At 34.7% G+C, this 13,642-nt stretch overlaps 1 protein-coding gene across 1 annotated transcript in view; it reads left to right on the forward strand.

Annotated features, from left to right (window-relative positions):
• Window positions 1–13,026, forward strand: part of LOC129229433 (zinc finger protein 236-like) — a 62,641-nt gene extending 49,615 nt beyond the window's left edge. Inside the window, exons 13-14 of the mRNA XM_054863740.1 lie at window positions 2,888–3,179; window positions 11,856–13,026. Of these exons, the coding sequence (XP_054719715.1) occupies window positions 2,888–3,179; window positions 11,856–12,838 (1,275 nt within the window). The 3' untranslated portion in view covers window positions 12,839–13,026. The remainder of the gene's footprint in view (window positions 1–2,887; window positions 3,180–11,855) is intronic.
• The last annotated feature ends 616 nt before the right edge of the window (window positions 13,027–13,642 follow it).

The raw sequence follows: 13,642 nt of genomic DNA on the forward strand, positions 1-13,642 counted from the left end.
GTCTGAACATTGCTTATACAAATAACTACTCCTCATTTTCCATTTATTTTTTTTATTCTATATGGGAAAGTTGATGAACTCTAATGACACCTAAGAGCGCTGTTTCATTTAAAGTTTGTGAAGATAGAAGGAAAAAGAGAAAGTTTCGACAACTATAGTGCGTTTGTTTTTCTTACTACATAATGTGCATACCGTAGTGGTTTATTTTAAGTCTTTCTTTCCCATTAAAAATTGATTTTGTGCATCGTAGCAGTTTTTTATGTTCAATAAAACAAGTTTTTTTTTAAAAATATACAATAAATAAAATTCAATTTTTTATTTAAGAAACAGTAATGTATAGTTGATAAATGGTTTTTGCCAGTTTGAGGTGGTGTTTACAAGTGTCTTTAATCGTATGGGTATGTTTATAAAAGTTTTTACACATATCCTTTTCCAGAACGCAAAATTTCAACCTACGCAAAGGGTCTTGGATTGTATCCCTCGCATAAGTTGGGACTCGACTATGTTCATTTTGGTTTATTTTTAATGTTCACTGTCATAATCAAAAGAGTTTAATTTTGCAAGCTTGTTCTCCCTTTTTAAAACACCCAAACCTGTTTTTGTGTGGTATATGAAAACTTCAATTAGATTGGGACGCAATGGACGAAATTGTTTTTTAAACAATTGCAAGGCATTTTCAAGTGCACCCGATGGGAACTGTGACCTCCCAAAAAATTTCTTATTTGGAAAATTTTGTCCGACTACTTGGCAAAAATACCATTACTTGATTTACTTTGATTTGTTTTAAAGATAGGCAATTCCTCCTTATTTTGTAAGTTTTTGTGTTATTTTCTATGTGAGACTTCTTTATGCGGGCTCTATCCACCGCGCATTTAAAAAAACAAATTTAGCTGTGTTGCAAAAACAACTTTTTAAAGCTATTCGTGAAGTTTCGAACAATTTTTTTACACGATTTTTTTTAAATATGGTTTCTATGCACTGCATAAAAACAGGTTTGAATGTATACCACTCAAACTTTTCTTTCCAAGCTATTCAGTAGCTACAAAATATTTGCCTTTTAGTAGGAATTGCATTTCTGAGAATAAAAAGAAACAGAAGGGATTTAAATCTGCTGAGGTTGTAGGGGGAAAATGGTTGTTGAATTTTTTTATAGGCTGCAGTTGTTATTTTGAAACATAGTAAAAGTAATAAAACAAATATTTGTGCAAAAATAAAATTTTAAAACAAAATAATACATTGTATTTTATTTTAAAACACTTCTGCAATGTTTTTTTTTTCTTTTCCAAAATATTTTAAACTGGATAAACATTTTTCTTCAAATAATATTCCAACTAATTAACTGTGAAAATATAAATAATAGCTTACAGTTTTGCATTTGATAGTTTTTTTCTGTTATACACACATCTACTAATATTTAAGTTTGGCAAAATACATTAAAAAGTTATTGAGGGTAACAATTGCCCATCTTAGTTTATGCAAGCTTTCGCAATAAATTGGCAATATCTCTTTTTTTAAGTGTTAAGTAATTTACTTGTTAAGTACAGAGTGGAAACATAATTATTTCAACAGGTTGACTGTCACGCAATGTCCAAAAAGCTGGCCTAAAATAACAATTTGATTTAATCACATTATATTATTAAAAACTTTAGTTCTAGTGCATAGTTATCACAAAAGCATAAAAAATGAAACCACCTACCTAAAAAAACAGCATCCAACAAAACCATGTTGTACCCCCCCCCCCAAAAAAAAGGCAAAAAATGCATTATTTCTGTCCAGCCTGTAAAGAGAAGCTAGTCTTTTGTGTGGAAGAGTGTCTTAAGAAGTTCCACAAACAATAAATATTTTATTTCTTGACTTTGAATTGATTTTTTATAATAGTATTTTTTGTTTGTTTTTCAACAAATTTTCTGTTTGTGCAAGCCAGCTTTGATTTTTTGTTCCTTTCTTAGAAGTCGTCCTATCAATATTAGCACTGATATATTCCAAGTCTAATTGTAGCTGCACAAAAACAGCAAGTAAACAAGTACAAAATAACTCATAGTTGGCATCCTAGAAAATAATGCAATCTATTGGTTGGAGGGAAAGTTCTGGTCATAATTTTTTTTTTTTTTTTTTTTGAAGAAAATATTTGAATTCAGCAACAGTTCCAAAACCAAGTATCCATCAACGAAAAGTACTGCTTTGTTTGTGGTGGTACAGAAAAAGTCCAGTGTACTAAGAGTTGCTGAAACAGGGAAAACCATCAACGCGGATCTGTACTGCAATCTGCTGGATAAATTGAATGCAGTTATCAAAGAAAAAGATCTGTTATGCTATCAGTTGGATAAATTGAATGCAATTATGAAAGAAAAAAGGCCAGCATTAGTGTTCAGAAAAGGAATGTGTACCACCAAGAAAATACTTGACCGCATACTGCAATGGTGACACAACATAAACTGAATGGGTTAGAATGGGAAGTCTTTAGTCACCCACCGTATTAACTTGACATTGCACCATCTGATTATTACCTGTTCAGATCTCTGCAAAATTATCTAATGGGAAAAAAATTCAAGTCTTTTGAAAGTGTTTCTAAGGCAGTTGCTGACTATTTTAACTCCAAGGACGAGAACTTCTACGAAACAGGAACTCACAGGTTCTGAAAGAAGGCAACATGTTGTAACAAATAATGGAGCATATATAATTGATTAATATAAAACACATATTTTTATAAATGAATTCAAATATTTTCTTTAAAATACAACAGAACTTTCCTTTTTTTTAAAAGACGACAGAATTTTCCCTCCAGCCCAGTACAAGTTATCTCATAGTTGGCAGTCAACGTGTTATAATGAATCTTCAATTTTCTTATTCAATTCATCTTTAACGTAACTTGCATAATTATTCATAGGAAAAAGAACCTCTTTCAACTGGAAGAAATGAATTCACACCTAAGCCTCTACACAGTTGCACGAGGTGTCCAAAGAGTTTCAAGAAACCGAGTGATCTTGTGCGCCACATGAGGATACACACTGGAGAGAAGCCCTTCTCTTGTGAAAGTTGTGGTAAATCCTTCACCGTGAAATCAACTCTGGACAGTCATATAAAGACACACTCAGGGGAGAAGAATTTCACTTGCCAAGTGTGCTGTTCCCGCTTTGCTACTAAAGGCAGCTTAAAAGTTCATATGAGACTGCACACAGGTAATGTTCTGTCTAACAAAAAACCATTTTAATGTCTATGCTAGAGTTTTAACTGTCCTTATATTATTTTATTTCAAATGGCAGAGAACTTGACAGATTGATAAAAGACAAACATAACTAAAAACAAAGAACAGGAGAAAAAGTCATTATCTCGTTTGACCTCTCGCCTCCCAGTACCAATCAACCCTTGGTTGATCGGTACTGGTTGACCCACGGAGTGCTCTGCAGTGGGAAATATGGTGACCACTGCCAGATGTGCAACTCCGCAGACTCGCCTCTTACTAAGATGTGACTTCTTTATCCTTAGATTATACACATCTTATTTATTTAAGAAAACCATATTATTTTTGTTTTTAATTTGCCATCCCTTCTGGCAGAATTCCTAGATTTTGCTCGTTGTTGAAAAGTAACCTCACAAATAAAAAACCCTGTATGTGAATTAAATTTTGTGAAAAATTGAAATAGATTTGTATTCTTGAAATTTGATTTATTTTCTCTTCAGAAATACTACCATGGACCATATATGGGAGGTGCCACAGGGCATTGTTGAAATAAGACCTTGTTTGCAAAGGGGTCCAAGGTGGAAAAAATATATGATTGAAACTTATTTTTGTTTGCCTATTCAGGGGTTCATTCAAAGGCAAATTGGGTCTGCTTCTCTTCGCAAAATTCTTTATTGTAAAAGTGGCCTCTCCACAAAATTCTTTTTTGTAAAAGCGGCCCTTTCATAAAATTCTATATCATGAAAGCGGTACTTCACAAAATTTCATACCTTAAAATTAGACCTTTCACAGAATATCATTTGCAAAAACAGTTCATTCATTGCTTTTAAAGCTCAATCTATTTGTCTACCAGCAAAACATCAGTAAAAAAAGCCCTCGAGCTTCCAAGTCACTCCCAGGGAAGTCTGATAGCTAAACATGCTGTATACGACATGACAGGATTTTTTTCATAAAAAGAAAAAAACAATTCTTTTTTTTCACAATATGCGGACCTAAAGGTAAAAACCTGGATTGAACTCTGCTATTGACCAAAACAGGAGGGACCATAGTAGTCTGGCAAAGAGGCCTGTAATGAATAAATACAACATAAAAATAAAACAGAGTTCGCCAAATAATTTTGCCAATTCACCTTTTTTATGTATACTGTACTAAAGTCCAGCTGTTAGAAGGTATCACTTATTTCAGAAGAAACAATTTTTATGAAGGTGTAATACGTAGAGAAAAATTGAAGACCAGAATAGCGAAAGTAGAGCTGCAATAAAGAACATAAATTGTGTAATTTTAACTTTTTCCAACTAATTGCAGTTATTGCCACAACAACATTTCAACTATAAATAATCAGATCACAAAAATGTGTTAGGAGTACATTTTGTATTTCAACTCATTCTGTTGTTATTGTCTTATCCTCAAACCATCTGATAGATTGAGACAAGGTCCATAAGATCATTGACCCTTAAGAAATCCAATACCAGGAGGGGAGAGGAGTAAAGATCTTCCCCTACAAGTCCTAAGCAGCTCATGATATGTTCAGTAGATGCCCGCTGAGTTTGGCATTTTGTACAAAGAGTAAAAACCTTCTCTCCTTCACAAAAGAAGATACTTTTAATGTGACAGCTTTTCAATCTTGAGATAGCAGTTTGGGAGGCTCTGTTGCACTCTAGAGAGAAGGAAGATCTGGGTTGTTTACTTCTGTACCAGTGATAGCGGGGCGGTATCTTCCATTCTCTAGAAATTTCAGAATTTACCCTCGCCTGATGTTCAGAGTAGGTGAGAGCTGTGGAGATAACTGACAGGGCTCGAAAATTATATTGCCCGACATGGCCAGGGCATGTAAAAATTCCTATTGGACATGGATCTTTTACCCTTAACATGCCCGAGTGGGCATGAAATTATTATAACTTTTTAATTATTGGTAATTTCAAGGACGACTTATTGTGTACTATTTATAAAAACTTTTAAATGTTTTATATTGAAATAATTCTTGATTCAGATAAAAAGCTGTTAAAGTAATTCATTGTGTGATTAATTTATCAAAAAAAAAAAAAACACTGGTCTTGTACAAATTTTATTTGGGCATGTATTCTTTAGACAAACATGCCCTGTAGGGCAAATTTTAAAAGATTTTTTCTAGCCCTGGTGAAGTAGTACTACAACCCCCTCTGTCCAAGAGATCTTACCCATAATGTCCACATGGGACAGAATCCACTGGAAATGGACATCATGGGACTGATATTTGTTTAAGTTTATGGAGAATAGAGATGCTAGTTTTGTCTCCAACAATAATCCAATTATCTAGGTGTTGAAGAGAACTTCTGATATCAGAGAGAATCCAGAGATCACCAAAGTCGCATTCATTGAGAACTGTTTCAAGGGCATGTTTAATTGCAACAAGTTCACTTTTGAAAACTGAAGAAAAGTCAGGATTACGGAGGCAATAGAGGGCCCTCTAGTGGCACAGGCGCCACTAGAGGGCGCCTGTGATGCAGGGAGTGTTTTTTGCTGCTAATTTGATAAGTGTTTTTTTACTATAATTTTGCATTATTACTGTCTAGTTTTAGGTTTTTTTACTTCACTTTATCATGTAATTTAGTTTTATTGTGTTTTGGGGGCTCATTTTTGCTGTTATTGTATTCTTGAAGTGTTTTTGCATTTTTTGGAGCTAAGCCTAACATGTGGTGATCTCCTGGTTTTTGATCTTGTGTGCTTTATTGGGTGTAGCAACTCTGTTTATTTACTGCTGTTTTTAGTATTTATTCTGTGTTTTTTTGCATTTTTATCTTACTGTTTTGCCTTTTGGAACATATTCACTGAGTAGAAATGGGTGTTATATGCATTATGAAAGAGGTAAAGAGTGGGAAGGGGGACAGGTGGATCTCTTGTGATCTATGTCATATGTTCTGCCTGTATAAGGGGGAAAATGAGTCTGTTTTTGAAGAGGATTATATTTGCACTAAATGTGCTGAACTCTCAGACTTAAGACTTAAGATGCTAGTTTTGGAAGCCCAGTTAGCATTAGGGTGTAAGCCAGTTGTAGAGGGTATAAATGTTCCAGAGATTCAGGGGGAAGTTTCAAATGAGGAGTTAGATTGGGAAACTAAGGGTGTAATTTTGGGGGACTCTATGGTAAGGGAGGTGGGTAACACAGTTGGGAGAGTAAAGCGTAAGGTGGCTAGGTGTTGTTTACCAGGGGCTCGGGTAAAAGACGTTAATATGGTTGCTGAAAAGAAGGGAGTATTGAATAAGGAGGACATGGTTACTTTGTGGGTGGGAACAAATGATGTAGGCCACAGTAAAAATGAGGAGTTTTCTAGGGAATGGGAATCCCTGTTGGATAAAGCAACCAGCTTTTCGACAAATGTCCAAGTGGTTGGTTTGCTTCCCAGGTATGGAGTGCATAGGAGCTGGCTAAATCAACGTGCGAGGTGTATGAACTTGCTACTGAAGTCAATTTGCGAAAAGCGCAGTATCGGGTTCATTGATGTATGGAGTCATTGTAAACGGGATTGGATTGCTAGGGATGGCCTGCATCTGAGCTCTACAGGGGTCAAAATGGTTAGTGGATTAATTTTAAGGGCTTTGGAGTCAAAAAACTAAGTTGGAATGGGGGGCATGGTTCAAGCACCAGGTATCGAGAGAATGATATGTTTTTGGGTATTGCTAGAAATGGAAATAAAGTGACAAACAAGAGTAGTAATGTTAACAATTGTAATTTAGGAAATTTCAGGGTGTTAAATAAAAGCAACTTAGGCATGCTTAAAGTTTTCTATACCAATGCTCGCAGTATTAGGAACAAGATGGATGAATTGAAAAGCATAGTTATGGATGAGAAGTTGGATGTTATCGGAATTACAGAGACATGGGCTACCGAATCTGATGCAGAGTTATTACATATTGCTGGGTATAATTTATTCAGACAGGATAGAGTAGGTAAAAGAGGTGGTGGGGTTTTATTTTATGTTAGAGACAATTTTATTTGCAATGAATTGGTCATAAATGATAAGCCTACTGATATTGATATGGTTTGGCTGGAGTTGATGAGCAGTAAGGGCATAAAGCTACGCTTTGGAAACATTTATAGGCCACCTAATTCAAACCAGGGACAAGATGAACAGATGTACCGTATTATTAGTGACATGTCCAGTAAGGGATCCGTTATCATAATGGGGGATTTCAATTTTCCGGGTATTGATTGGAATAATTTTTATCCTGGTAATGGCAAAGAAGAGGAATTTTTAAAAGTAATTGGTGACTGTTTCTTAGATCAAGTTGTAACTCAGGGAACTCGAGAGGAGGCCATTTTGGATCTAGTTTTTTGTGACATAGGTAGTTTTGTTCAGGGGTTGAGTGTAGGGGAGCATATTGGAGATAGTGATCATAACAGCATTAGGTTCCGGGTTAAATTTGAAGTGTGCAAAGATGATAATTTTAGGTTTGTGCCCAATTTCAGAAACACCGATTTTGTTGCACTTAGGCAGAGGTTGAAAGAGGTTTTTTCGTCAGGGTTGGAAAATAGCGACGTAGATCAGCAGTGGACGGAATTTAAGGATAAACTTGCTAAAACCGTTGGGGACTATGTTCCATTTAGGAGAAAAGGTGTTAGTACCAAAATTTGGCCCATGTGGTTCTCCAGGGAGACTAAAGAAGCTCTTAATTATAAGCAAGCCACTTTTCGTAAGTTTAAAGTAACTGGTCAGAGTGCGGAAAGGCTCCAGTATGGTAAGGCAAGGCGAAATTTTAAGTATTTGGTACGGATTCAGAAAAGGGAATTGGAGCAAAGGCTGGCAGATGACATTGATGGGAACCCTAAGAGGTTTTTTGCTTACGCTAATTCTGGGAAAGCTCGAAACAGTCAAATTGGGCCTTTGGTTGATGAGCATGGAAATTTAATCCAAAACGATAGGGATATTGCAAATGTTCTAAATAACTTTTTTTCCAGTGTGTTTAACGATAACTGTATCTCAACAGTTGACACTAACAAGACACAAGCTATTATACAGCTTGAGGATGTTGTATTTTCCAGGGAGAAGGTTTTATTTCATTTGAAAAAGATTAAAGCAACTAAAGCTCCGGGACCAGATAATATTTATCCAAAAATTTTAGTTGAATGTGCAGAGGAATTAGTGGATGTTATTTTGAATATTTTCAATGCTTCTTATAACTCGGGGACGGTGCCAGAGGACTGGAAGCTGGCTAACATAATGCCACTCTTCAAGAAGGGGTCTAAAGGTATTGCTGGGAATTATAGACCTGTAAGTTTGACTTCGGTGATTTGTAAGATTTTCGAAACTTTGATCAAAATTAAGATCATGATGTTCTTAGAGACTAATAGTCTGTTGACTAGTTTGCAGTATGGTTTCAGGAAAGGTAAATCCTGTACTACTAATTTATTGCATTTCTACGACAAGGTTACCTCAGCTTTAGATAACAAAAAATGTGTGGATGTTGTTTATATTGATTTTCAAAAAGCTTTTGACAAGGTACCGCATGTTGCTCTTCTCAGCAAGTTAGCTGACATTGGAATAGGAGGAAAAACTTTACTTTGGGTTAGAAATTGGCTTACTGGTAGGAAGCAAAGAGTAGTTGTGAGAGGAAATCATTCTAATTGGAGTGATGTTTTAAGTGGGGTTCCTCAGGGATCAGTTTTAGGGCCTCTTTTGTTTATTATATTTATGAATGACATCAATGATAATATTTCTGGATGCATGAATTGTTTTGCTGACGATGTAAAAGTTATGGGGATTGTCGAAAATGAAGAACAAGTAAAACAGCTGCAAGAGGATTTAGATCATATTACTAAGTGGGCAGATAAATGGGGTATGGCAGTTAATGTAGGGAAATGTCAAGTGCTACACTTAGGTCATGGAAATAAGCGTATGAGATATCGTTTACAGGGTTCAGTCATAAATCAGGCAGAAAATGTTATGGATCTGGGTGTCTTTATAAATCAGGACTTCAAGTTTAGTCAACAGTGCAGTATTGCTAGTAACAAAGCCAACAAAATGCTTGGGTTCATCAATAGATCTATTTCAAACAAATCTAAGAAAGTTCTTCTGCCTTTATATAGGAGTTTAGTAAGACCTCATTTGGAGTATGCTGTTCAGTTTTGGTCGCCTTATCTGAAGAAAGATATTTTTGTATTGGAAAGGGTTCAAAGAAGGGTAACTAAATTAGTAAGGGGACTCTCAGATTTAGATTATGATACCAGACTTAATAGGCTTAACATGTATAGCCTGGAGCAAAGGAGAGTCAGAGGGGACATGATTCAGTTATTTAAATTTATCAAAATGAAAGATGTAAATGGATTAAATTTTTGCGGGGAAAGCAGGACAAGGGGTCATTGTTTTAAGCTATTTAAATCTCAGGCTAACTTGGAAATCAGGAAAAACTACTACTTTAGCAGGGTCGTGGGCACTTGGAATAGCTTACCGGAAGAGGTGGTAATGAGCAAGGGAGTGGATAGCTTTAAGAGGGCCATTGATCTTCATTGGGGACTAATTAATTGACTAGGACCAGCCTAGCTGGGCCCAGTGCCTGTTGCTGGTCGTCACATTTGTATTTGTATTTGTATTTGTATTTCCTCCCGGTTTCTCAATGTATATGCCACTACCAGCCTGATTGTTCAGTTTGCTGCCACCTGTATAAATTTTTATGGCGTTACTAAGGATTTTACTGATGACTTCCAATACTAACTGTCTAAGATGGTCAGGGATAGTCTTTTTTTTTTTTTAGAAAAGCCAAAATTGAAGTGTACTCAACTCGTTCTAAAACTGCCAAGCATTGATTGTCAAAATTATGTAGGTTATTCTTCATAATAATAATTGATGGTAACCAACAGTCCTCAACCAGCGAACAATAAATTGAAATAAATTCTATCATTTAAGATATTTACTGCAATCTCAATTAAAATAAATTTCCAAAATAACTTTCAAATAGTTCACTATTCTGTTGCCTCTTTTCTGACTTCATAGAGTCAATTTATGAACAATGTTGTTTTTCTCTGCCATCTTCGATTATATCACTCTATTGATTGGTTCTTTTTTCAGTGTATTCTATGAAATTTGCTGAAAATCAAAGTAGATTGGCATATTTTTGATGACAATCAGTTTGTTGCCAATTCTCTAATAAATTGTTTTACAATACAACAAAGATTTCAATAATATAATATGGTAGCCTGCCTGTAAAAGTGTAGTTACTTTTTTTAAACTTGTTTGGGAGAAAAAATTACCTAAAGCTCCCAAAACTTTTAAAGATAGCAGGCGTTCTTTCTTTTCAAAATATAAAAAATGTCTTTCATAATCTGATATAACAGATGTAGAATTACATCCTCTTCTATAAAAGGTGTTGATTGTTGAATCATTAATGTAAAAGGTGTCGCCAACCCGTAAATATGGCAAACGTTCTCTGTTCCTTCTCAACCCATACTAAGTTAATAGACTCATTTCTACTTACTTCATGGATGAATGACAGGTGCCACAGTTTCGCGGTCGCACTTTACTTGCATGCAATTTGAGCGATTTACTACAAAAAAACACAGCTCAAAGTTTGGGAATAAACTTCTTACACAAATTTGAATTCCTACTAGGGATGCAAAAAGATTGCAAATTTCAATACATAAAATGATTTAAAAGATCTAGAATAGAAAGATTCTCTTTTTCAGCATATAGTTTTCCTAGTTTAGATTTGCATAAAACAAACCAATAACAATAGCTACATGCCCTGTATACTAATGCAATTTTTATTGCAGTTATCAAATACAGTCGAGTCTCAATCACTCAAATATTCCTTTATCTCAAAGTTTTCTTTGGGTCCCAAACTCTTGAGAAAGTTGTGGAAACTTTCCATAGCTTGAACTACCAATAACATGGTTTTAGCTGGTCCCTTGGGAGTTCAAGTAATCAAGAGTTGACTGTATTATTGGTAACTTTGTACAAAAACTTAATGTGCAAAATTTCCCATTTGAGCTGATATGTTTCAATGCGTAGTTTAGTTCATAATATTTTTGTTTTATTATTCATTTCAACATTTCTAATTGTTTGCCAAAATAAGAATAAAAATTAGGAAAGGATTCAAACAGAGAAGATTTTGTTTCATGACCAGAAAATAAGCTAAAAATAATTCCAAAACTTCTTTCAAGAATAGGAAGAGTTGGCAGGCACAATACTGATGTATAACACAATTGTGATTGCATTTTTACTTGTTGAATATCATACTTGTTGAATTGAAGGGTTGTCTACAAATGATGTCCCACTTTGAGGAAGAGGAGGATTCGTGAAGTTGTGACAAGGGTGAAGTTTAACAAGTATGACATCACGCATTTTTAAAATAAAACTGTTTTTGTTAATACATTTTTATTAAAAAATATGTTAACGAAAAAAAGCGTGATACGTGACTAGAAGAGAGGAGGGGGAAGAGTAAGGTGAAGTGTGACAATTTGTGACAAAGAACAGAGGGGGATCAAAAATGCTGGAAAAAGTGACATCAGTATGGACAACCCCCCAATTGAATTGATGTTGATTCAAGACATAAGACCAAATTTTAGTACAAAAAAATTAAATATCTTATGTCAAATTTTAAAGAAAAAAAATAAAATAAAATTGCATTAAATGCTAATTTCAGATTGATATCTTTAGCAAACTTTGTATGTCTAATAACATTGACTTCTCTTTTCCTCCAGGTGCTCGACCATTTCAATGTCCTCACTGTGATTTATTCTTTCGTACTTCTGGTCATCGTAAAAGTCACATGATCTCTCACTTTAATCCCGGTCGCAAGCAGCGGAAAAGGCAATTCAAAAGCGACTCTGCAGTTATGGAAAAAGGATCATTTCAACAAGTGGAAATTTTACCTTCTGTAACACTCTCAGAAGATGTCATTGTGACTCAATCTGGGACCGTCGTCACCCAGTCGGAAGCAAATACTGAAATACAAATCCCTCAAATCAGCCAAGAAGACATCCAGTTACAGCTTACGTCTCCAGTTGTTGGCCAAAACATTCAGATTACAACGATAGAACACCCCCTGTTGCCAAAGCCGATTCAGATTGATTCTGCCATGCTACAACAACTTGGCAATATCAATATAAATATTACACTGAGCCAAAGCCTTTCTGAGCAATTAAATAACCAGAAAATAGTAGATACCAGTCAGCCTCAACAGATATTAAATATCACTACTCCAACTTCAGGAATCCCCGTCACTTCGGGCACCTTTACTTTAAATCCTATGGTAATCCACCAATTGGGGTTTGCAATAAATCCTCAAACACAACCAGACAACCAGAATATTGAAAACATAACCAGTAACAATATTGAGGTACTTCAAACTGGTGAGATTTTAGATTCACAAACTCTTACTATTGAAGGTAACACAGAGAATGATCTAGTGCTGAATATTGCCAACAAAAACACTTTAAATTCATTGTTTGTCAATGAAGGTACCACACAAAATTATCAATCTATTGACGCTAGCACTATCGATCATTCCATAAAACCACTTCACTCGTGCAATACCTGTAAAAAAACATTCAAAACTGTTGGACAATTAAATGCACATATGGCGACACATAACGTATCCAAATGTATTTACCGCTGTGAGGACTGCAAGAAGGAGTTTAAGAAAAGATATCATTTTTTGAAGCATATGCAGATTCATAGTTAAGATATAAATATTGAGATTGTTATCGGAATACAGAAATACGTTATTAGAAACTTTATGCCTTTGTTTTTACCTTGCTCAAATTTAGCTTCGTACATGACAGAAAATGGGCATTAAAGTTTGCTGTTTTAAAGCGCAATATTTTTGTGAAATTGCTTATATTTCTTGAAATAAAAAGAATATTTTGAATATTCCTGAGATTTTTGTTGACTGTTATTTAAACAATAACACACAAATATTGATAAAAAATGAAACATGATACTAAATACAGTCAATTTGCGATAACTCGAATCTAAAGGGACCAAGGAAAAACTTCGACTTATCGGAAGTTCGATTTACTGCTAGTTTTGGTTTTTGACATTTTAATATTAAAAACCATTAAATATTTTAATAAATCTGTACACATAACAGACAAAATTACCGAACTTAAAAGTTTTTTCGCACAATATGTAGTTTTTCCATGAAGAGTTCTGAAGACAAAATTGTGTCTGGTCTCGAACTTCCTATAGAGTTGTTTAAGTAAGCTGAATATTTTCCTTTCACGCAGTTCATGCTATGTAAAATAAACAACCCTATGGACAAAGAGTCTTCTCTATTTACACTACTGATTAGTACTGACTTATAGTGCCAAGAAAAAGTAAAAGTAATTAGCATACTACAATCACGACTTCAAAAAGAAATCTTTATTTTTTTACTATAGCTTAAAAAATATTTCTTTTTCATGCTTTTAATTTAGCTAAATATTTACATGTTGAACCAAAATCAACTTTGTTTTATGCCATTGTATTATCTGCTGTCTCTGCCGAT

The sequence above is a fragment of the Uloborus diversus genome, chromosome 9, assembly GCF_026930045.1.
Source record: "Uloborus diversus isolate 005 chromosome 9, Udiv.v.3.1, whole genome shotgun sequence".
NCBI lineage: Eukaryota > Metazoa > Arthropoda > Arachnida > Araneae > Uloboridae > Uloborus > Uloborus diversus.